The sequence below is a fragment of the Haliotis cracherodii genome, unplaced genomic scaffold (assembly GCF_022045235.1).
Source record: "Haliotis cracherodii isolate W230 unplaced genomic scaffold, xgHalCrac1.p SCAF_19, whole genome shotgun sequence".
In the NCBI taxonomy this organism is placed as follows: domain Eukaryota; kingdom Metazoa; phylum Mollusca; class Gastropoda; order Lepetellida; family Haliotidae; genus Haliotis; species Haliotis cracherodii.
In genome coordinates this window covers 5,485,082-5,509,742 of record NW_027266274.1, presented here as the reverse complement: position 1 = coordinate 5,509,742, position 24,661 = coordinate 5,485,082, and the positions used below count along the sequence as shown (strand labels likewise).

The window sequence follows — 24,661 nt, the reverse complement described above, 5'->3', positions numbered from 1 at the left end:
CCCAGCTCTACATGTGTTGATTTGTTGTGTATCGTATAATTGTAGTAGGTAGTGGGTACATGTACATAAGATACTTCCACACTGAAAGGCCACATGTCCATAGTAAAGGTTTATTTTCGGCAGTATGATAAATGAACAATGAAAGTTTTTTTAAGAGTACACTTCTCAGTTGTTGACATAATCTTAGATAGTCGTACTTTGGACAAACTAAAAGAAATTGAAGCTCATCAAGCATACCCATAACCGAAGAAACATATCTTAAACACTTGAATGTAGCTGTATACCATACATTTGTACAGCAAGTCCATTAATGAACCAAAACAGAAAATGAAAGGGCCAAGAATACAGCCTTGGTCAATACATCAGAATACATTCCATGATTTCTGACACATCCCTTTACATTTTGATAAATATTGCATTATAATTTTGATATTCACACCATTTGAATGAGTGAGTGAGTGAGTGAGTGACTTGGGTTTAAAGCCGTTTTTTAACATTATTTCAGTTACATCACGGCGTGTCAGCTTAATGCAAGAGGAAAGCCTGAAGTGATTGAGGTCTAAGACGTTTACAACTTCAGTGAAACCCACAAGCACGGGTATGATGCTGACAAACCTAGAACCAGAATCGGGGCGAACCGGGATTCGAACCCACAATCATAGGTTTCTGGCGTGCCCAAGGCAACTCTGCACAGCGAAACGTTGCGCCTTAGACGACTGGGCCACCCGTAAGTCCTCGATATCTGTTTGCATCAGTAATGATCCTGATTTGTGTAGCAGAATAATCACACCATAATACGCTCTTTCGGGAAATAAGACATCATTCAGGGTATCTGAGTAAAATATCAACAGTGCTTAAGATTTAAACCGGGACTCATGCTGTTTTAAAAATGTCAATATTAGTTTTACAACCGTATTGAAATGTTTCTATTCAAGCACGTGGATTTCTAATTCTAGTATATTCCCTCAACGACATAAAATCTTTATCTCTTGTGAATTTGCTGAGCCACATAATCTCATTTAGTAGCAATTGCCTTTGCTGGGTTTTCTTTTTAAGTGAGTTAGTTTCTTCATTTCACCACCATCATAGGAAAGTACCTCACATATAACCTCGATACTGTCATTACTATCTGTAAATACAGCATCAGCTGCTTTTTCAATAAGAGGTGAAAATTTCAAAGAAAATAAAATACCAAGAAATATTTCTTTTTTTATTGGAACTTCATTTCAGTCTAAATGAACTTGCATAAATCATGACCCTCATTGACTGACTGAAGCGTACGTAAAAGCATGGCTGATGGAAAGTGTTGCGACGTGTGCCTGTGTTCAATGCCTTACAGAAGTAAATAATAATTAGGTAATAGTAATATTATACTCATTTACGGTGACCCTTATATCACTAATGAATGTATAGCCCCTAATAACAGCATCACTGGGACAACGACCATTCATGATACGAATAGAGTATAGGTTTATCAAACATATCCAAAATTATTCAATATTATTAGCAGACATATATCTCTGTAAATCAAAATGTTACATCTGAAAATTCCAAGATTGGTTATAACGACCTTCAAGATAATCCAAAATGTTGGCCCTCCACAATATTGGTGTCTCGGTTCTAGAATTATTATGTCTGCCCCTCAGACCTCTTTGGGATCACACCACGGTATCATGGATATGTGAAACAGGTTTTGATGCTTTAAAAAGTGTCAGACAATTAAAATAGCAGAAATGACTCATTTTGATTTTAAGCCAATTTGTTTTGTTAGTGACTGTTGTTAGGTCATGTTTTTTGTCCAACCCGATATTCATTTTGTGCACTAATGCCACCAAGGAAGATATCCATCTTGCAGCATGAGGTAAAGTTTCACATTTGAATTCAGGCACATTGAAATACTTCGCAATCAAGAATTGAGTGACCCGAGTTCGCTGGAATTGCTCATAGGAGAGAATGTGCTTGAACTTAAGTTTTCAATCTATTCGTGGAATACTTTACCTTTGGCTACTCAAGGTTTGCAACAGATGATAAAGACTGCAGTGGGAGGTGAAAAGCAAACTACCAGCATCACTAATAAGGACGGGAATTAAACGATTTGGTGAAAGGTATTTCAGACATTCATTTGAAAAATTGCATGAACCTAGATGATGGTTTCATGGATGGGAAAAAAGGCAATTGATCATGGTAAACGTAAGACATTTTATGGGATAAATGACACTGAACTTCAAACCGATCAACTTCCTTAAATGTTTGATAAAGGGAAACCTAATTTGTAATGTGATCAAGATCACGACCATATCCAGAGCAAGAGACCCAGTCACAATGGATATCAGCGGAAGCACGGACCTCAAGACACTGATAGATGAGGGACGGGCTTGTCTGCTGGGGATGAAGTGTTACATGGGCAATACAGCACATATTGGTCTCACTCGGATTTCCAGTATCCCATCAGTCATGCTAAACGAATGATGCTCACCGAAGATGTCAAAACAGCACAGGAATTCAGTGGGATCTAGTGTCATTTCATAATGTGTTCTATCACTTGAAAAGGACAGTATCTTTTCAGATCACACGAAAGACAAATCAAATGTGCGTACCAATGGTAGGAAACCATGGCTAGCAGACAAAAATGGAATGCCTGTTGCATAAACTTCCAACACCCATCAAGGCATAAATGTCCAAACTGTCTGTTCTCACATTCCTGAATATGGAGGGATGTAGGGAGAAGTACCAGCAGCATCAACAAAACAACTCCTCGTAACGAATAAGACCTCTCTTGATAGGACGACAGATAAAGTAGTGTTATGGAAATAAACAGTGTATGATACAGTAGAAATTCAAATTAGAGAAGATATTGAATGTGGAAATCATATACCTTGCATTGTAAAAACCCACTGTAGTCAGCAGCTCTGGAGATTTTCCCATGCCAAATGGAAAAATATGACGTATTCATGACTGTAGTAAAACTACGGGAAAGGGAGTGAACTCTTACACGACATTAACACCTTTTGCATATCTGGCAGTTGATGATGCCATAAAGTTAGAGTTTGTTTACTGTGTACTTCATGCGAAAACAAACTGCTACAAAGTGACAGGCCAACAGTCGTAGTTTAACGACTTCGATATTCCAGTGTATTTCTGTAATACAAATATTCCTATTGGTGTTGCAAAATGCCCATAAATATTTCAATAACTGTAGTGGATGTCGTGAAACGTAGGGGTTTAGTGTTGATTGCTTATATGGATGATTTTCTCAGTCTATCTGAAACGGGAAATCAGCATCTTCCCGAGGCGAGGGAGTTAACTGATTATGAGAATCCAGTTTCCACCCTTGCCGAACTTGGCTGGCATTATGGATTTATTTTTTGGCAGGACTAACAGGTCTATGCATAGTCCATTCAAACTCGTGAAACGAATTTCGAAGTTGACAGAATTTGGTCACTTGCAGGATTTGACATAGCTCATAATAGACACTGGTGGCGCTACGGTCGAGCCCCAAGATTCCAGCCTAGTTCAGCAAGGGTGGATACTGGAATTTTACAGTCAGTTAACACCCTTCTCTCGGGAAGATGAGAAATCAGTGACTAATGGATATCACGTATTTATGATGAGAAACTTCAACCAGAACTGTGCTCTTCTGTTGGTTAGAGAAAGGCAACTAAAAGAGAACCTCAGGAACTAAGAGGGAAGCTAAACTTGGTGGCACATTTTATCCATTGTGGGTGTACATTCCTCCGAAGTATAATATGTTTATCGAATACTCTCAATCATAGATGTCATAATATCAAGCTTAATGCAAGCCGATAGTAGTACATGTATATCAGTTGGGGGTGCAGTAGTTTATTAAGGTTATTGGGTGTATCGCAAAAAGGAGGACTTTCCGGAAATCAACACAGAACAAAAAAACAACAAAAGGTATATGTGTCTGTGAAAAGGTGGTGCAAGAATGGAGTAATAACTATATTGTGGTGTACATTGACTATATATGTGTAATGTAAAATATCAATATAAGGGAACATGTCAGACACCCCGGGTAATGGTTTGGCAAAGAGATTTGTTTTAGTTGTCAGCAGTGAAAAAAACCCATGTTGTCATCATATTTCATTCCGAGGAAATACTTGTTGTATAGTCGTATACATTTCCAGTGTGTTTATCCCCTCAGAGGAAACCATTTGTGTGGTCTGCCATACTAAGTAAGGCATTGTGAACTGTGTACATCGCATGAACACTCATTTCTCTAGTATGTCACATGGTCAGCAGAAACAGTGTGCAAACAAGCCACTTTCATCTGCTACATTTGTTCAGTAATGCTTCAAAAGCTGACCTACCCTTGTGGCCTCACTAGCCATGCTTATTCCTCCCTCTTTCCTTACTATGATCCACATTATCCTCACAGTGTTCCCTCCTGCACTCAGTCACAACATCAATTATTATATACCATGTCATTCATGAGTATCCGTGAATTCGACGTCTGACGTGTGGAGCCTTTCAGATCGTGCCGTATCAGTTCATAATTTCACTACACTCTGTATCTTGTAGATCACTCGTAAGTGTCATAGACTACAGTCACATGACACCATCTCTACCCGTAACCTTCGTAAGTGTCCTTCACTTATTCGACCCTTTTCGTTCAGTTCCGTAACAACTTAGGCATGACCAGGTAACTTTGCACTTAGTTTAACAGTGTGGACGGAGCTCAGTCGGTTAGGTGTCTGACTTTCTATCCGAGTGAGTAGTTGGGTTTAACGCCGCTTTTAACATTATTCCAGTTATATCACGGCGTTCTTTCTATCCGAAGGTAGAGAGTTTGCCTTATACAGATTCTCCAAGCAATTCATTGGCTTAGTGACATATGACCAACGGCAGAGATTGTCATCACGAGACGTCGTGGTACTTTATTCTGAAGGTGCCTTCATTTATGCAGATTGGGGAATCTAGCATATGCATCTATGTGCACCTCCTATCTCATGACATGTGACTGTGATGTTGCATTCCATTTTCCTGGTTTGATCACTAAAGGCCTCCATCCTTCCATGCTATCTGTAATGTTCTTGGGATTAGAAAGCCCTCTCGACAACTTGGAACAGAGACTCTTGTCGACAGAGATCAAGAGACCAAAGAGTGAACCGCCAGATAACATTACAAATTCTCGTAGAAATACACAGGAAACAGTCATTAGGAAGTCAACGTTACTCACTGTGACGTAATAGACACATTTTTGTGCATGTTTGATGTGTCATTGCACTGAACACAAGCAACAATTGTGGTGAGTTATTCAAAGACAATTCAGTTCAGTTTAGTTTAAAATTGCCATTTATTGGTGATTTCAGAGTCCCTTCTATGTCCACTGAAAGCAATCCATGATAGGGTATGACAGTTTTCAGTAGGAAACACCAAGGTACCACTATTCTCATACCTTAATGGGCAATGGACGGTTAGTTATCGGACCTCCTCAAGTTTCGTGAGAACAATGAAGTTCTATTTAAATAGCGTGGATACAATTCTGATGACTACAGCGGACACTCCTTCCGAAGGGGTCTTCTGTTTTTGCCTTCAAGATGGTACTTCCCCAAACCTTGATAAAACTATTTGGAGACTGGCGGTCAAACGCATATGAACACTACATCACCATAGATGATACTCTGCATGTCAAACTAATAACAGCTTTAAGCCTGGGTACTGTATGATTGTATCTGTATAATGTAGATAAATTAGGATTAGTCCCCAAGCTTTATCATGTTTATACCATAATTAATGTTACATTTTGGGGTTTCGAGGGCTATCTCATTCATTGTAAGTTTTGCCAGTATGCCTGAAAATAAATTAGCCCTTGTACCCCAAAAGGTTTTACTGTGGTATGTTCGGTGTTATACCTTGTGGGATGTTTTTCTCTCAAGCATTCTGCTGTTACATGATTAAAGTATCCATGACAGCCCTTGTGTTAGTTTCTACTGTTAGGTTTAATAATAAACTTACTTGTACAATTTAGGTCTATAGTTGACCATGTGGAGTTCTCAGTGCACGTGCTGATCCCTGACCCTCCGTAGTCATCATAACCTTCTCTGCAAACGTATGTGGCTGTGGAATTGTACGACGTTGACGTCACCGTCACTTTTAGTTCGACCATATTTGGCGGCAGCCCACAATCAATCACTGAAAAGATATTTACTGCTGTGAGAAAGCGTGTCCAGCAATGTGCCATAGGAGACATTGGACTGATGCTTTGCCAGTTTATAAAATTCTACTTATACTTGTGCATATGTATGGACTGCCATTCGGTCAAACAATACAAAGTTGAATTAAAGTACCCAATAATAGTCAAATGTTACGAAATAAGAACGAATGTTTCACAGAAAGGTCATTATTTACATACAAATAGTGAACTCAAAATACAAAACAAAAATGCATATGATAAATACACGCCACATCATCACTGGAAAGTGGCACGTTTTAGTGACTACAGCAAAACACTGCTTGATCCGACATTTATCCAACATAGCACATGTATTTAGTATACAACCTTCAATAAACTCTCATCTAACTTATTTAACGCTGAAGAAGGAATAATCTACAATGAACCAATTAAATCTTCATGCATGTTGATATGTCTGGAGTAGTATAGATGATGGGGTGCTGGCTCACCTCACCTTGACTGAAAATGCTTCTATGAGGGTCTTAAGTGTATGTGAATTATAGGATGATGATCGTTTGATCATTAAATTGCTTAGCAACTGTTTAGCAAAATTCAGCAACTGCTTAGCAAAATTTTGCAAAATATAGCACACATTAGCAGCCAATCCCAAAATGCACCTGACAACAGTCACTAGTCCATAAATACGCATCATTTAAGCAAATTATGAATATTCTATCAGTTTGACGGCAACCCCCAAACCCCACCCCACACTCCACCCCCAACCTCCCTGGATAAGCCACTGTAACCAAAAGCGTACACAGACGTAGCACGAATTTGTTATGAAAATGCAGTTAAATACAAATATAGCTGGTCTCATGTTCCAATGATCAGCGAGGCATGTCCACTGTGATAGAGGATAAGTATTAATAAATATACAATTTACAATTCTGATCCAGACGGTGATGCACTGTGATGCTGTGTTGTGTTGTATCGAGATGCCCGGTGGTACTGCACTGTGGTGTGATGTCAATGTGTAGTCATTGATGCCCATGTGTAATCATTGATGCCCATGTGTAGTCATTGATGCCCATGTGTAATCATTGATGCCCATGTGTAGTCATTGATGTCCATGGGTGGTCAATGATGTCCATATGTAGTCATTGATGTCCATATGTAGTCATTGATGCCCATGTGTAGTCATTGATGTCCATGGGTGGTCAATGATGTCCATATGTAATCAGTGATGTCCATATGTAGTCAGTGATGTCCATATGTAGTCAGTGATGTCCATATGTAGTCAATGATGTCCATATGTAGTCAATGATGTCCATATGTAGTCAATGGTGTCCATATGTAGTCATTGATGTCCATATGTAGTCATTGATGTCCATATGTAGTCAATGATGTCCATATGTAGTCAGTGATGTCCATATGTAGTCATTGATGTCCATATGTAGTCATTGATGCCCATGTGTAGTCAATGATGTCCATATGTAGTCATTGATGTCCATATGTAGTCATTGATGTCCATATGTAGTCATTGATGCCCATGTGTAGTCAATGATGTCCATATGTAGTCAATGATGTCCATATGTAGTAATTGATGTCCATATGTAGTCATTGATGTCCATATGTAGTCATTGATGTCCATATGTAGTCAATGATGTCCATATGTAGTCAATGATGTCCATATGTAGTCAATGATGTCCATATGTAGTCAATGGTGTCCATATGTAGTCATTGATGTCCATATGTAGTCATTGATGTCCATATGTAGTCAATGATGTCCATATGTAGTCAGTGATGTCCATATGTAGTCATTGATGTCCATATGTAGTCATTGATGCCCATGTGTAGTCAATGATGTCCATATGTAGTCATTGATGTCCATATGTAGTCATTGATGTCCATATGTAGTCATTGATGCCCATGTCTAGTCAATGATGTCCATATGTAGTCAATGATGTCCATATGTAGTAATTGATGTCCATATGTAGTCATTGATGTCCATATGTAGTCATTGATGTCCATATGTAGTCAATGATGTCCATATGTAGTCAATGATGTCTATATCTAGTCAATGATGTCCATATGTAGTCATTGATGTCCATATGTAGTCAATGATGTCCATATGTAGTCAATGATGTCCATATGTAGTCAATGATGTCCATATGTAGTCAGTGATATCCATATGTAGTCAATGATGTCCATATGTAGTCATTGATGTCCATATGTAGTCAGTGATGTCCATATGTAGTCAGTGATGTCCATATGTAGTCAATGATGTCCATATGTAGTCAGTGATGTCCATATGTAGTCAATGATGTCCATATGTAGTCAGTGATGTCCATTTGTAGTTAATGATGTCAATATGTAGTCAGTGATGTCCATATGTAGTGAGTGATGTCCAAATGTAGTCAATGATGTCCATATGTAGTCACTTATGTCCATTTGTCGTCTTTGATATCCATATGTAGTCAGTGATGTCCAGGTATTTGAGCAAACTCTCGTAAGACCATTAGTGGCATTGTAGATGAGATTCATATTACAGGGGAGACAACAAGCACGACAAATATTCCGTGCCAAAACCAGAGAACTGGTAGGAGATGAAGGATAAATTGTTTCCTTGATGTACGACGATACACGACGATCAAATGATCGTCATCACATAATTCACATACACATAAGACCCCATTTTCAGGGCCTTGGTTTGGTCGTTGGCCTGGTCATCTATACTACCAGTAATGACGTCATGTTGTGCCTGGGTGCACGAGGGGTGATGTAATGTTTATATGCATTGTGCACCTCGGTACCGAATGCATGTATCATATATTTGTATATAGATATCACAGAATAATCCGATTATTATCGGAGTGATGTTCTAAGCATAACGCCATACATCATTCGTCTACAAATTTGTCTCTGATGGGGGCGTTGTGGTGGTTACAGCGTTCGGCTCCCCATATGTCTACAATGCTCTGTCAGATATTATTATATATTGTTCATCGTACATATCGCTGATTTTGATATTTTACTGAATCACCATTCACGAAATGAAATTTAAATATTCAATTAAATTTAAATATGGGGTATTTTCTCGGAGAGAATTCAATGACAAAAAAAGCACATTAGTGATCATGGGTATCTGTGTTTTTTCTTCACCAAAGAATCGTTCAGAAAATACGTAAACACGAACGCTGATGTGAACTTTCCGCCATATTGGATGGTGTTCGTGTATGCGGTAACAAGACCCCTATTAGATTAGACCGCCTCCGTGGTCTTGTGGTAGAGCGTCCGCCCGTAGAGCGGAGGGTCCGGGGTTCGATCCCCGGCCACATCATACCAAAATACATTAAAAGATGGTACTTGTTGTTACCCTGTCTGCCGCTCGGCATTAAGGGGCTAAAACAAGGACTGATCGGCTAGGAGTCAGTATACTGTGTCTGAGTGGGGTATTCATGTTAAACTGCGGCATGGTATCTCAGTGGGCTAGCACTATAAATCGGCATCAGTCCGGACTAGTACAAGTAGCCGCACACACACATACACGTGCATGCACGTCGCTATATAAGTGCAATAATCTTGGAAGCGACGTTAAACCCAATTTCACCTCACCTCACCTCACCCTATTAGATTACATATATTTCACAGACAGCTGCAAGACACACATCACTGAATTACACATACATTTTAGCATCAACATTAAAACTTGTCTTTGTCACTAATACAAATGGCTTGGATGAAATCAAGCGAAATAATTTAGTTGTGAAAACGAACGTTGAGCTGGTCTTGAGATGTCTTATTCCAGGGCAAAATTGATTTTCTACTTTATGGCCAGCTGTATTTCCTATAGAATGTATAACGTTATACATTATGCATACAGATCCATTTCATAAAAATATTTATGTTGTTCTGATATTTGAAACGAGAAATGTACAAATTGTCCCACAGTACTTTTATCGGTGTGTCGACATTTGCTGTTTTTATTACGCATAACAAAATCTCGATCAATACTTGACAGTGTCTCTTTTTTAAATCAATAATATTTGCAGGTACATTTAAACCAGCAGTCAGGGAATTTAACACCATTTTATAGTCTGGGATATACCAAGTGCTCTGCAAGCGCATTAAATACACAAACGTGCGTGCGTGCGTGCGAGACCTCAAACGCTGAGAGCCCTAGGAATGACGAAATACATTCAGCACTTCGGCATGCATTTATCAACACGGCGAAACAAGCCGATGAAACTCGGAACGTTTTACAAATTGCAGCGCCATCGGCCATTCTTTAATCTCAACGTTGTCCCAAGCAGTTTAGTGTCCTTTTTGTGCACTGGCGTTCTTTAGTACACATTGTTCTTACTTTACAGTTGACGTATTTTGTTTGCGAGTTGTAAACAGTGACCTTTAAATGTAACATTCATTCTTTATTCGTAACATTTGACTATTATTGTGTACTTTTATCCTTTATTTCAACTTTGAACTTTTTGGGCGAAAGTCTGCCCATACATACGTTCACATGGTTTATATGGCAGTGGACTCATTTTAAGATGTGCCTATCATATATTATATTAAGTCCATTATACTTCTTTGGCTTCAGAACTCTTTATACATACCATCAGAAATTAGAATCTGACAAAACTTTCATACACAATGTCAAGTCACTTTCTATATCGACGCATTGTTTTCTATCGACACATCAACTAATACAGCGATTCGTATCGATGCAATCACTCACCTGTACAAACCAAGTCTGTTTGTGACCAAGTTCCATTAGACAGGCACACTGATGTTCCGGTGCCCGATGATGAGTACCCTTTAACACAGATAGAGTTGGCTTCGGCACCAAACGTCGTGTTGACGTAGTCGACCATGGCGCCGTCGTGATTAGGAGGGAAGCCACAGTCTACAACTGGGGTAACCCAAAAGATAATCAATGTTATAAACGAGTGCAGCTGGTACCGCTCTTTCAAAATCTATCCTCAGGTTTTACAAGACAAATAATTGTTAACTGGCCTGAGAGAAAAAACGTTGTTTGTCTCCAAGTGCCCAATACTGATAATCAAATTAAAATTGGCATTAGTTGGCAGGGTTTGTATTTCTTTTCATTCCTGAATATTCTCCAAATTTTAACTTTCACCGTAGTTTTGATTATGACGGTCAAACCCCCTTAAAAAAACACTTATCACTATATAAGCATGGACAGGTTTAGTTGGAATCTAACCTATTATCTTCAAAGATGCTGTAGTTTGCTGTGTAGAGTTGTGTCCCCTAGTCGTTGGTTCAAATCCAAGATTTGTTACTATATATGCTCCTTATTCGTGCACATGGGTTTTAACAAAGTGGGTTTTAAAGTGTTTACAAGATTTATATTGCCGAAAAAGACAGACAAAATGCTCACAACACTAATAGACTCCCAAATCACCTTTAAATCCTAATTTGGATTTCAGTATGGTGTTATGGATATATGACAATAGATGGAATGTTTAAAATGTTTCCAAACAAATAGACGTTAATAATAAACTTACTTGTACAATTTAGGTCTATAGTTGACCAAATGGAATCATCAGTGCACGTGCTGATCCCTGACCCTCCGTAGTTGTCATAGCCTTCTCTGCACACGTACGCGGCGGTGGAGTTGAATAACGTTGACGTCACCGTAACATTTAGCTCGACCCAAGTAGGCGGCAGCCCACAATCAATTACTGAAAAGATATCCAGGTTGATACTGCAATGAGGGCATTTTTGTTTGTGTGTCTGCTGTTTAATGCCACACTCAGCAATATTACAGCTATATGACGGCGGTCTGAAAATAATCGAGTCTGGACCAGACCATGATTGACATCATGAGCATCGACCCACACAATTGGGATCAATGACATGTATCAACCTAGTCACCGAGCCTGACCACCCGATCCCTTTAGTCACCTCTTACGACATGCACAGTAGCCTGTTACGTCCAGCATGGGTTCTGAAGACCTTTTCTCTACCAGAAAGAGCCCAGCAATTTGACATTCAACGTCTCGAGGTCTGGCTCTGCCAATTTGCTTCAACAAATGTTGCATATGTACATACTCACTCACTTACTGTTACGGTATACTTGTTTCTAAAATACAGTAAAATACGTTTATAACGAACACGCTTATAACGAACTGACGGATATTACGAACTTAATTTTGGTCCCCGCCATTTGCTGTATAGATGTTGTATGCGGTTAACTACGGTTAAAACGAACTTAAATTAGTGGTCCATTTGAGTTCGTTAAAACCGTAGTTTACTGTATATCGTTTGTACATTTTCGTCACCCAATATTCACCGGGTGTTCAATATACTTCTATTTACTACAGATAGAGATGTCACACTCAAGTTTAACTCATGTGTCACCTACAGTACCATTAGATCAGTATTATCTCTGTGTATAAGGGGTTAAGTCATGCTATATTCTTTTGTGTAAAAGGCCTGAAATCATGTCTGAAAGTATTGACTAATACATGGGGAAACACTGAAGTTCCAGACAAGGTCGTCTCAGTGTCTGGAACTAAAAGTGCAAAATCAATGAAAGAAGTGCCATCAATATGCATGCACTACCAGTAGGGAACACGCCGTCCTGCCTTCGCATGTGCCATGTGTGCGAGTGTGTTGGTTTTAACGCTTTCAACATTAATTGTAGTACTATCAAGGCGTGTCAATTTGAATTGTCTTTATTTCGTTACCACCTCGTTTCGAAAATGTACATTTGTACAAGGGACAGTCAATACAGAACTTAACATATTCCTTCAATGGAATCTTTGGAACAAAGCTGCTATGAGTCTCAGAAACGACAGGATTTATAAAGTACACATACATGTATTGTAGCGGGGACTTTATAAACTACATTGGAAACTGTTCGTTCAAGCTCGTTTTTAAGATACAGAAATCAGATATGCTCTTCGGACATGAATGCGTCTCTCAGTTCCATAAGGCAACTAAGAAGCCTCTAGTTGAATCGTCATCTTATTTTACTGAGATTGTGTGTCCACTATTACGTACTTTCCATTAAGATCATATTTCCTCTTACCCATGCAGGTGAGCGTGACCTCACTCCATGTCCCGTTAAACAAGCACGTGGTCCTATTATTTCCACCAGTCTGCACGTGTCCTTCCTTGCAGGCATACTCTGTTGTCGACCGGAAGTTGGTTAAGGATAGTGTGTGGGAAGCCGACGCCACATCCGGGGGACTGCCACAATCAATGTCTGCGAGGTAAAGATTTGCTGTAGTTAGTATTCTTACTCATCTCTGTAGGTGATGAATAGATAGAGTCATCTTCCTGAGTCAAGGGAGTTAACTGATGATAAAAGTCCACTTTCAACCCGTGCTGAGCTAGGCTGTAATTATAGAGTAACATTTTGGCTGGACTAATTAACGAGTAAGTCCAATCAAAATCGCGTAAGGAAATCGGCATCCGGTCCATAATCAAGTAGGTGACTGACGTGAAGATATCGGTCGATTGCGGGATTGGCAGAGTATGGGTACCGTAAACTGAGCGTTGACAAATATTTTCCCAATATTTCAATGTTTTTAATCCAATGCACTTAGACTTTGACGCACTTGGAGAGGTAAGCCCTATCTTTTTACAATATAAGATATTTATTATCTATCAGATCGTCTTATTACATTTGTTTTAAAGCATATAATATGAGAGATGGAATCCGATTGGTCAATAGGAGGTGCATAGAAGGGACATAACTCGTAATAACCACTGGTGGCTCTACGATCGAGCCATGACATTCCACCCAGCAAGGGTGGAAACTGGATTGTTATAGTCTATTAATTCCGTTGCTTCGGGAGGAAGAGTATATGAATCGAGTTGAGCTTAACTCCTTTTGTGAAGCGCATTTCAGATATACCACGTCATGTCAGCTCGTTGTTGGAGGAGAAGCTCAAAGGGACGTTCTTCGTATGTCACATTGATGAAACCCACAGGTAAACAGGGGAGGAGTTCCATGGATGTACACCTTCTTTTTCACAATGGCTGTGATCGTTCGGTGTAGAAACCGACGGCGTCACCATCACTTGCTTGATAACGATTTTAGTATCTACTGTTCATAACGGTGTTAGTTCTAATCCGAAACGTCACAACCATTGTAATAAAGAAGTTATCCATGGAAACATTCCCCTTGTTCACCACACGAACTTCTATATGCCACTTAAAGGACCCGCGACGATCCGGATCAGAAAAGGTCTTCAGCAACCCATGCTTGCCGTAAAAAGCGACTACGCTTGTCGTAAGAGGCGACTGATAGGATCGGGTGGTCAGGCTCACTGACTTGGTTGGTGCATGTCATCGTATCCCAACTGCGTGGACCCATGAAGATCCGGTTCAGAATAGGTCTTCAGCAACCAATGCTTGCCGTAAAAAGCGACTACGCTTGTCGTAAGAGGCGACTGATAGGATCGGGTTGTCAGGCTCAGGGACTTGATTGGTGCATGTCATCATATCCTAATTGCGTGGACCGAAACTCATGCTGTCAATCACTGGGTTGTCTGGTCCAGACTCGATTATTTACGGACCGCCATCACATAGCTGTAATATTGCTGGGTGTGGCGTTATACAACAAACAAACCCAACTGCGTGGGTCCATGCTCATATCAGTCATTGGATCGTCTGGTTCAGACTCGATTATTTACAGAGCTAGAATATTGCTGAGTGCGGCGATAAACAACAAACATAAAGAAGTTATTGTTATGTGCTGACAGAGCAGATCATTATCAGGTTGAGCCCGGTCACGCCAGAGAACCACAGGCCACTAGGTATCCAGTACTTCAGGGACAGAATTCAAGGTTTGACCAAACACTCATTATGTTGGATGGTGGATTTGATTCAGTGCTCTCTACAGCTGTCTGCCTCTTATATAATTAATGAAAAGTTGTTTCTGCCCCTTTATACATTTCCAACGTATTTCACATAAACAAATTATGACCATATTTTTCAACTTGAATTAACGATATTGAACGAGCATTGATCAATATAATTGTGGTACGTTGACATATAATTATACATAATTGTATAATTGACATACAGGTATGTGAGACATTGTGACCATCCGATTCACATTAGGTACCTAATGGTTTATCTAACCCGTTGGTGGGAGAGTATTGTCTAAGAGTAAATATTTATGCTTTATATAACTATATTGGCATAGAAGACAATAAACCATGTAAGCAATTGATTGAATCTTAAATTAATAGCTGTTGTTTATTTACCATGCGTAAGAGTTAGTACTAGCATAGCCCCAAAGACCAATGTCCCCATCTTTAACAACACAAGTCTGCCCATCAGGGGTTCTTCAAACAAACTTTACACAGTCAATGACCATTGTCATTTAAGATCTTTTAATATCTACAAAAGCATTTGATACAAACAGATCTGAAATACCCGGAAAACCCCTCTTATCACATGTGGCAGGCTGAGGTATTTATAAATATGTACATGTAACATTCCAAAATATTTAAGTCATTTAACAACTCTTTTTTTTCATTAATTACATGATGATAACAAATTCTAAACATCTTTATGCTCTATTTCATCACCAAGTGATAGGCTTATAAGAAAACGGAAGTATGATATGGTAAATATGATGAGATACAATAGCGTCTGTAATATATATATATACATACATACATACATACATACATACATACATACATACATACATACATACATACATACATACATACATACATACATACATACATACATACAGAGAGAGAGAGAGAGAGAGAGAGAGAGAGGTGTTATCACGCAAGTGTGTTTGGGGATGGTAAATATCCTGTATTAGGAATAAACATTGTATTTAGCGAGCCTTTGCGAGCTAAATACATAGTATTTATTCCTAATACAGGATATTTACCGTCCCCAAACACACAAGCGTGATAACCTCTTTATCATGTAATGTCATTCTTTAATGCTGTGCTTCAAAATCGCTTTCCCTCTCTCACAAACATTACCTAAACATTCAATGTTTTCCTGAAATGCGCGCATTAATATTTATTACGTAACAGGGTAAGTGATGTGTCAGTCGGACAGTGACAGTAGCCAATATAGTTCCAACTGAAATCTGTTTCTTATACAGTTGCAAAGTGACATATACGCAAAACAACAATTGTTTTTAATTGCCTTTCGCGGCAATCTATCTATCTGTCCGCTAGAGTAACTGCCCTTTGTCAAAGGGAAGCTTAAAAGCTCTCTAGCATAAAATAACAACCTTTTCATCTCTTTTGAGATGAAATGTGAAAATACATGCACTGTGTTGTGTTACTTGTCAGGACTTTGGTACTCATGGTTTATGAGCCAGTTTCTGCAGTAATGGCATACAAAAGTGGGTCTACTAAATTACTAATGTTTAACCCTTTGTATAGACGTTGAAATAAATAAGCACAAAGTTGCTTAAAATGCTATTTTAGATCACTATAATATAGTTACAAAACTTCAAGATCAAATCTCAGATCAATCATATCATCAACACAGTCAGAAAATATGTTGTTTATACATGCATAATGAAATTGCTTTCTGCAGCCAAAACACAATAGCCAGGCACTCCCATCAATGTAAAAGACAACAGTTCTGTCTTCAATAATTAGTCCACTGTCTGAAAGAGTGTTATCAATAGTATCAAATCCACATTTTGCACAGGTCCTAACATCTTGTTCATCCGAAACATCAGAGCAGTCTGAGTGACTATTTTTTAAAAAAAGTTCTTACTACAGACTGTGGGAAAATTATTTGCCAGGTATAGGGTTAAAATAAAATAAAATATTCTTGAAGAACAAAGCTATGTACTGACAATAACTATCGAAATTGTGCAGATGCACAAATTTTTCCTCTCCGTTACGCTGTACAGCATTACAGAGTTGAGTGTAACGGAGTTGAGAAACCTTACTATAAATGGCTCATATCCCAGCATGCTTTGCTTTTTATGGAAATTAAAATACTCACTGCTAACATGGTCTTGCTAACCAATTTCTCTTGGAAAAGTGAAGGAAATTAGAATGAGATATAGATCTATAGACAGTGTAACAGAGTTGAGGCTCAGAAAACATACTGTACTTAACAGACATATCTTGATGTCATTGGCTTGAACATTGTACATAAATGTGGCATCTATCTATCACCAGCAGGTGATCTTCATACACATGTTGCCAAAAGAGGAAGCGTATGAGAGTTATCTCCCATAGCACAGTTATGTTTTTAGTATTGGTACGTTGTAACGGAGTTGAGTGCCTTTTGAGGGACATCTTTTTTTTCCTAATTTATTTTTTTTCTATTAGGTTTTAGATAATAATGATAGGATACGTGTAATTAATGTTCATTTGAGAGTGTGAAAAACAAAATTTGTTACATTTTTAGAATATTTAGATATAGATAAGGTATTATTTTTTATTCTGGTCCAGCTGAGGGACAGCCATGTTTTTAGTAAATCCAGAAAATATTTGCTTATAAACAAACAAATATTAACTTGAAAGAACATTTTTTTAGCATTTTACATTTGAAGAAAGGTAATCTACTTGTGAATAGTCTTGAAAAGGAAATCAAATATTTTAAAATACATTTCTGCAAACAAACTACTGATGTACAGGTCAAGTGGGAAATTGTTACGGTGTTGAGATTTTCACCCATATCCAGTATTCAAAGATGTATGTATATATATTTATCATATAATGGGTAGGTTTCTCGGCAGGATAATGCCAACGGATAAAAACGATATCCGTTGGGGTCTTATACGGATAGAGTTGCAAATATCAGAGGTCAAGTAGGGACTACTTTCACTGTTTATAAACAAACATGGCGTCGGCGATCGAGTCAGAATTAACCATCTGGAATCTGGATAAACTACAGGGATAATTGCTATCATTATCAAAAGAACAGTCTAATATAATGAAAATCAGTGTCTAACTGTGACGTAGCTAAGGCATTTTATAAGTTTTGGCAACTTTGGAGACATAAATTTCGAAACATTAGCGAGGGCACGAGGCCTAGCCAAGCGGGATCAGTAGCCATATCTGTGCTTGTAGAGCTCTGCGGCTTGAAACCTTCTCCACAATTAAAATAGTTGGATTTGGCCGAAATATGTTTGAATTGTTACCTAGTCGTAATTGTGTTTTCATATTGATGTGTCGGATGTTACTATGTGTCAACTTATCCATTGGCAAAATGTACTGGCGAAGTAAATGGATGGAACAAAGGTGTGAGCGATGGCATTTAACGTCAGCCATATAATGAATTAGCTCCTTTAGCAGGTACTTAATTATGCATCGACCAAGACAGATGATTCATTGTATGGACACTTAATACGGTTTTGAGGGGATGGGGCAAGCATAAGAGAACACTTAAGGGAGCATATTGTTAAAAATGCTTTTGAAAGGCGTATACAAATGAACACACGCAATTCTAATCGAATATTCATTAGTTACGTCACATGGTCATGCTTCAAAGCAACGTGTTCCAATCTGTTCTCTTGTGAAAACTTTGTTTCTGTTGCAATATTAGAAGCATTGATGAGAATTCTGCAGGGTATTTGATAACGTGGCCGGAACGCAGAGGTCAAAACAGGTTAATATTACATATTGCCTTCAATACATACTGGTTGTAATTACAGTCCTTAACCAAGAATACTTTGGTAATATTCTGTGATTATGGGTTTTCCGTGTGAATAGTGACAGTGTATATTGTTAACTTATTGTTGATATTTAGTGGCAATTTTATTGAGGCGGTCTATAATATTGACCTTGGCAGTGGCCTTGATGTAGAGTGACCTCCCTTGGTTGTTTATGGTCAAACGCGGTCCTGGGCATATTCCAGTTATATTGCGGCGTGTCAGCTTTACGTGGGAAGAAAGCCTAAAGTGATGCAGGTCTCAGACGTTTATCACTTCGGTGAAACCCACGAGCATGGGTATAGTGCTGACAAACCTAGAAACATAATCACGGCGAACCGGGATTCGAACCCACAATCATAGGTTTCTGGTGTGCCCAAGGGACGCAACTCTGCACAGTGAATCGCGGCGCCTTAGACGACTGGGCCACCCGTGCCCCCTATCACTGTACTATGTTGCATATACCACACTGCATATACCAAATTGCATAAATAAATTCTAATCCCGGCCAGAAAGCTTGTCACGCCGAAGACCCGGGTTCGATTCCCGACATGGGTACATTGTGTGAAGCCCATTTCTGGTGTCCCCCGCCGTGATATTGCTGGAACATTGCTAAAAGCGGCGTAAAACCATACTCACTCACTACTCATTTAGGTCGGCAACTTTGAAAATGAAATGTCAACATACTAGCATTTTAAAGAAACACCTGTTTGATCACATTGAATGAAACGTCCCTCCTGATTGGTATCTTCCTGTTTTCCTGTCATCATGTTTTGTATGTTAACATTATTTCTATCGAGCAATTTGCTGTACGATCAGGTCCCTGTTCCCACTGAAGGTCTAGCTATATACAGTGCGACTGGAGCCCAATGCGGTATTTCAGCATCCATTACAACTAGGCTTTGGAATGAACAGTCTGTTTGACTCGATGAACGATGAATTGCAAAATAAGTCGAAATCCAGAAAAGTGTATGAAACATCAATACGGTACTTGACCATGAATACCCTGTACCCAACAAAATCTGAATTTTGTTTAATTTAAGACCCATGACGGATGAAGTTCTTTAAGAAACTATCATGTAATTTTGTATAGAAATGTGTACATGACACGTAGGGGGGACAAACTGAGGTATCCTGACATGGAAACGCATCCTCAAAACAAGGTTGGATCCAGCAATTTAAAAAACATAATCCTCTCTCGGGTAATCTTACTGCCTACAACATATTACATTGGGGGGGGGGGGGGGGGGGGGGGGGTGTCCGTCTATGCTAAAAACATCATTCTGTAATTTACAGACCTACAGATATCACGAACTGCTTTTCGTGGTTCTTTGGAGGTCATTCGTTGTTTGGATCAAAGTGTCTGTGCTTGGGATTATGAACACACAACCCCATTTCCTATCCTTCTCTAGTATAGTTTTCATCCAGGCATCATAATATACAGTACCAGATGGCCCCCAGCTCACACTGATCGATTGATTCGTTGCATGCTTAACGTCGCACACAGCAATATCCCAGCAATATGACGAACTGTCAACGAGCCTGACCACCCGATCCATTTAGTCGCCGCTTACGACAAGCATGGGTTGCTGGGGGCTTACCTGGAAACTCCACGAACCTCATGTCACAAAACCAATCAAGACTATTCTCTGATCGGTATTAAAATGTTTTGAACGTTTACAAACACAGATATCTCTCAAATTTGGAATATTAAATCTAACTGTCCAAAAGAAAAAAGAGAGGGTCAGTGTGCACATAAATGGGCCAGGGACGTCTGCCAGGTCACACATTGTGAACATAAGCGACAAAACCCTTTCAATTTCCTTAAGTAATCTTCATTTACGATTCCGACTATATCATAAGCATGTGTCTGTGAATCACTATCAAATAGTGATGGTGTTCGCGGAAAGGAGTGCTTCGTGTCTCAGGTTCTACCACGACCCTTAGCATTCTGTCCCGGCATGCTCACAGGGCAGCACAAAAGATATTGATTCTCGACAAAACGCCGTTCAATAAACCATTTACATGTATGTACATGCTGAACCAGACAGCTGACCATTGATTAAGACGTGTCCCAATTTTTAAACAAACAACCCCCAAAAAAGTAAGAAAACATAGAACGATGTTAATTTTTCATACTATAACCTGACTTTGACATCGAGACCATACACTGGAATAAACATTCTGTAACTAATATAAGTAAGTAGCTTGAGTGTATGGTATCTCCTCCATACACACTTAGGACCACTTAGCAGCACTTGGCACTAGCCTTATATTATACACACATCATTGATGACTTTGTCCCATTAGTTCTGTCATTTCATCGTTAAGGTTTTGTACGTAGGCATGCCTTTGAAGTTGACGGGTGACAAAGTAGACATAATTGTACGATAACAACTTCACAAATGCCATTACAGATTGAAATAAGTTGTTTCCCATACATTGTGTCTACTTTGTCACTGTTAAGGTTGTTGTTTAGTGCGAAAAGAAGTAAAACTCATTATGTATCAATAGAAAACTGAAAACTGAAACTGAAAGAAAAATAAACACTGACTTCATTCGTTCGTTGTGTTTCGCGACAAACAATACAGACTTCAGATTGATTCATCTTTGTGCATTGTCCAAGGGTCGGCACTTACAAATGGAAAGAGATGACTTGTTTATTATCTACATCCTACAGAGTGAAGGACTCGGCAATGTAGCATAATTGTCACTTACCATTGTCGTTCTCTTTGATTTAAAGATATTGTTCTGGCAGCTGTAGAATTGTGACAATGTTCTACTGACTAATATTGACGATGGCACGTTCTGTAAGAAAGGACGCCCTCATCCACTGTAAATATTATACGTATTACGCTGGATAAAAAAACTAAAATGTTTCTCTACTCAGATTTTTTAGTTTCGTTTTAATCCAGCTAACATGACATACAGAACCACGTTTCCATCTCAAACATGCAAAAGTGCATATAAATGGCGCACTTTATATCATTCGTTACTGTTAAAGCATAAAGGTTTCAATGTGTTCAGTGTTTCCCCAAAACATATGTTTTATAGAAATACTATATGAGAACAATTAGTAAGATGTCAACGTTAAATATGGTATATATGTATAAATCGCCAACGCCAGAAATTAAAATTGATTATCTGTTGAAACAGATTCCATTGGGCATAAAAGGTACCTAGTGATGAAAATTATATTAATGGATTACTGAAGAACATGATGACATAAGGTGTTGGCGTAAAGGGTAAGCCTGTCCTGCTCTACCGGTAGAAGCCGCCACTTGAAATTTGCAAGAAAATGTAAGTGTTTGTTTGTTGCCAAAAGCCGTACTCAGCATCCTCCTCCCAAACAATCGAGACCAGACCAGACAATCCAGTAACACGACAACACATTTACTGCTTCTGTTGAAACTAAAAACGATATGTTAACTTTGAATTACTTCCGCTGCATACAAGTGCAGAGTGTGCTGCTAACAATGAAAGAGAAACACTTCAGAAAAAAATGTTGGTTTGCTTCACAAGAGGGAGCGGTTTTAATGTCTCGGCCCAAACCAATATTTTCTTTAAATGACTCAGCATAATGATTAATTGAGCTTATGATGAAATGTTTAACTTCATAATGTGTGTGTGTTCTATCGATACAACTTTACTACCTGTGGCCAGACATTACTGCCTAGGGATATTATGAACTAGAATGCACTTGATGGGACAATTACTCCAGGTGTACAATGCCACTTTACCACCTGTGGCCAGACATTACTGCCAAGGGATATTATGAACTAGAATGCACTTGATGGGACAATTACTCCAGGTGTACAATGCCACTTTACCACCTGTGACCAGACATTACTGCCTAGGGATATTATGAACTAGAATGCACTTGATGGGACAATTACTCCAGGTGTACAATGCCACTTTACCACCTGTGGCCAGATATTACTGCCTAGGGATATTATGAACTAGAATGCACTTGATGGGACAATTACTCCAAGTGTACAATGCCACTTTACCACCTGTGGCCAGACATTACTGCCTAGGGATATTATGAACTAGAATGCACTTGATGGGACAATTACTCCAGGTGAACAATGCCACTTTACCACCTGTGGCCAGACATTACTGCCTAGGGATATTATGAACTAGAATGCACTTGATGGGACAATTACTCCAGGTGTACAATGCCACTTTACAACCTGTGACCAGACATTACTGCCTAGGGATATTATGAACTAGAATGCACTTGATGGGACAATTACTCCAGGTGTACAATGCCACTTTACCACCTGTGGCCAGATATTACTGCCTAGGGATATTATGAACTAGAATGCACTTGATGGGACAATTACTCCAGGTGTACAATGCCACTTTACCACCTGTGGCCAGACATTACTGCCTAGGGATATTATGAACTAGAATGCACTTGATGGGACAATTACTCCAGGTGAACAATGCCACTTTACCACCTGTGGCCAGACATTACTGCCTAGGGATATTATGAACTAGAATGCACTTGATGGGACAATTACTCCAGGTGTACAATGCCACTTTACCACCTGTGGCCAGATATTACTGCCTAGGGATATTATGAACTAGAATGCACTTGATGGGACAATTACTCCAGGTGTACAATGCCACTTTACCACCTGTGGCCAGACATTACTGCCTAGGGATATTATGAACTAGAAAGCACTTGATGGGACAATTACTCCAGGTGAACAATGCCACTTTACCACCTGTGGCCAGACATTACTGCCTAGGGATATTATGAACTAGAATGCACTTGATGGGACAATTACTCCAGGTGTACAATGCCACTTTACCACCTGTGGCCAGACATTACTGCCTAGGGATATTATGAACTAGAATGCACTTGATGGGACAATTACTCCAGGTGTACAATGCCACTTTACCACCTGTGGCCAGACATTACTGCCAAGGGATATTATGAACTAGAATGCACTTGATGGGACAATTATTCCAAGTGTACAATGCTCCTCCCACCCACCATCCTCCACCCCAACAATAGAAAATTCGCAAAACAGGGACAAACTTACCCAATAGCGGCAAACATATGCCAGGTGGCTTCTTCTTTCTGACAAATACTTCAGTGTCGGAACATTTTGCGGAAACCACCTGAAACCAAACATTCTCTGATATGGCCAAGGTACGTTTCAAAATTAGCAGGACGTCAAGTATATTTATTAGTTTTGCCATCGGGGACAAAACACAGGAACCGATATTCTTATTAAACTTATGAAGTAGCGTGCCTTTTAACTGTCAAATGCCCGTCTCTATTTACGTAATTTGGATATATCTGTGTTTAATGGTAAAAAAAAACATCTCATGTAATAGTTGTATCAGAATTTCAGATTCCTGTGGTTTTCTCCGTAGGCAGAAAACTAAAAAATATCAAAATCGGCATCAAACATTACGGCTGGTTGGTTTGTTGTTTTACACCGCACTCAGCAATATTCCAGCTATATGACGGCGGTCTGTAAATAAACGAGTCTGCACCAGACAATCCAGTGATTGATATCATGAGCATCGATCCACGCAATTGGGATCGATGATATGCTTCAACCAAGTCAGCGAGCCTGACCACCCGATCCCGTTAGTCAACTCTTACGACAAGCATAGTCGCCTTAACGGCAAGAATGGGTTGCTGAAGACCTATTCTAGCCCGGATCTTCACGGGTCATCAACCATTGCGGCATAGTTTAGGCAAGGGAAGATAACACTACCGAAACTTTTCGGACAATACTGACAGTAGCCGAACTAAAATTATGCCTAGATTTTACAGAGGACAAACAAATGATCCTTGATCAAACTCAACACGGAGAATGACAAGCATGATAGAACGGTTATTTTGAGTTCGATTTAGGTGCCATTATCTG

The 24,661-nt window shown here is 39.2% G+C and overlaps 1 protein-coding gene across 1 annotated transcript in view; it reads right to left on the bottom strand.

The window, feature by feature from the left end:
* LOC139467051 (uncharacterized) overlaps positions 1-24,661 on the bottom strand; it is a 29,102-nt gene that overhangs the window by 2,688 nt on the left and 1,753 nt on the right. The window contains exons 2-6 of the mRNA XM_071248764.1: positions 23,822-23,900; positions 13,191-13,367; positions 11,662-11,838; positions 10,872-11,045; positions 5,977-6,153 (exon numbers count right to left, since the gene is read on the bottom strand). Coding sequence (XP_071104865.1) covers positions 5,977-6,153; positions 10,872-11,045; positions 11,662-11,838; positions 13,191-13,367; positions 23,822-23,900 — 784 coding nt within the window. The remainder of the gene's footprint in view (positions 1-5,976; positions 6,154-10,871; positions 11,046-11,661; positions 11,839-13,190; positions 13,368-23,821; positions 23,901-24,661) is intronic.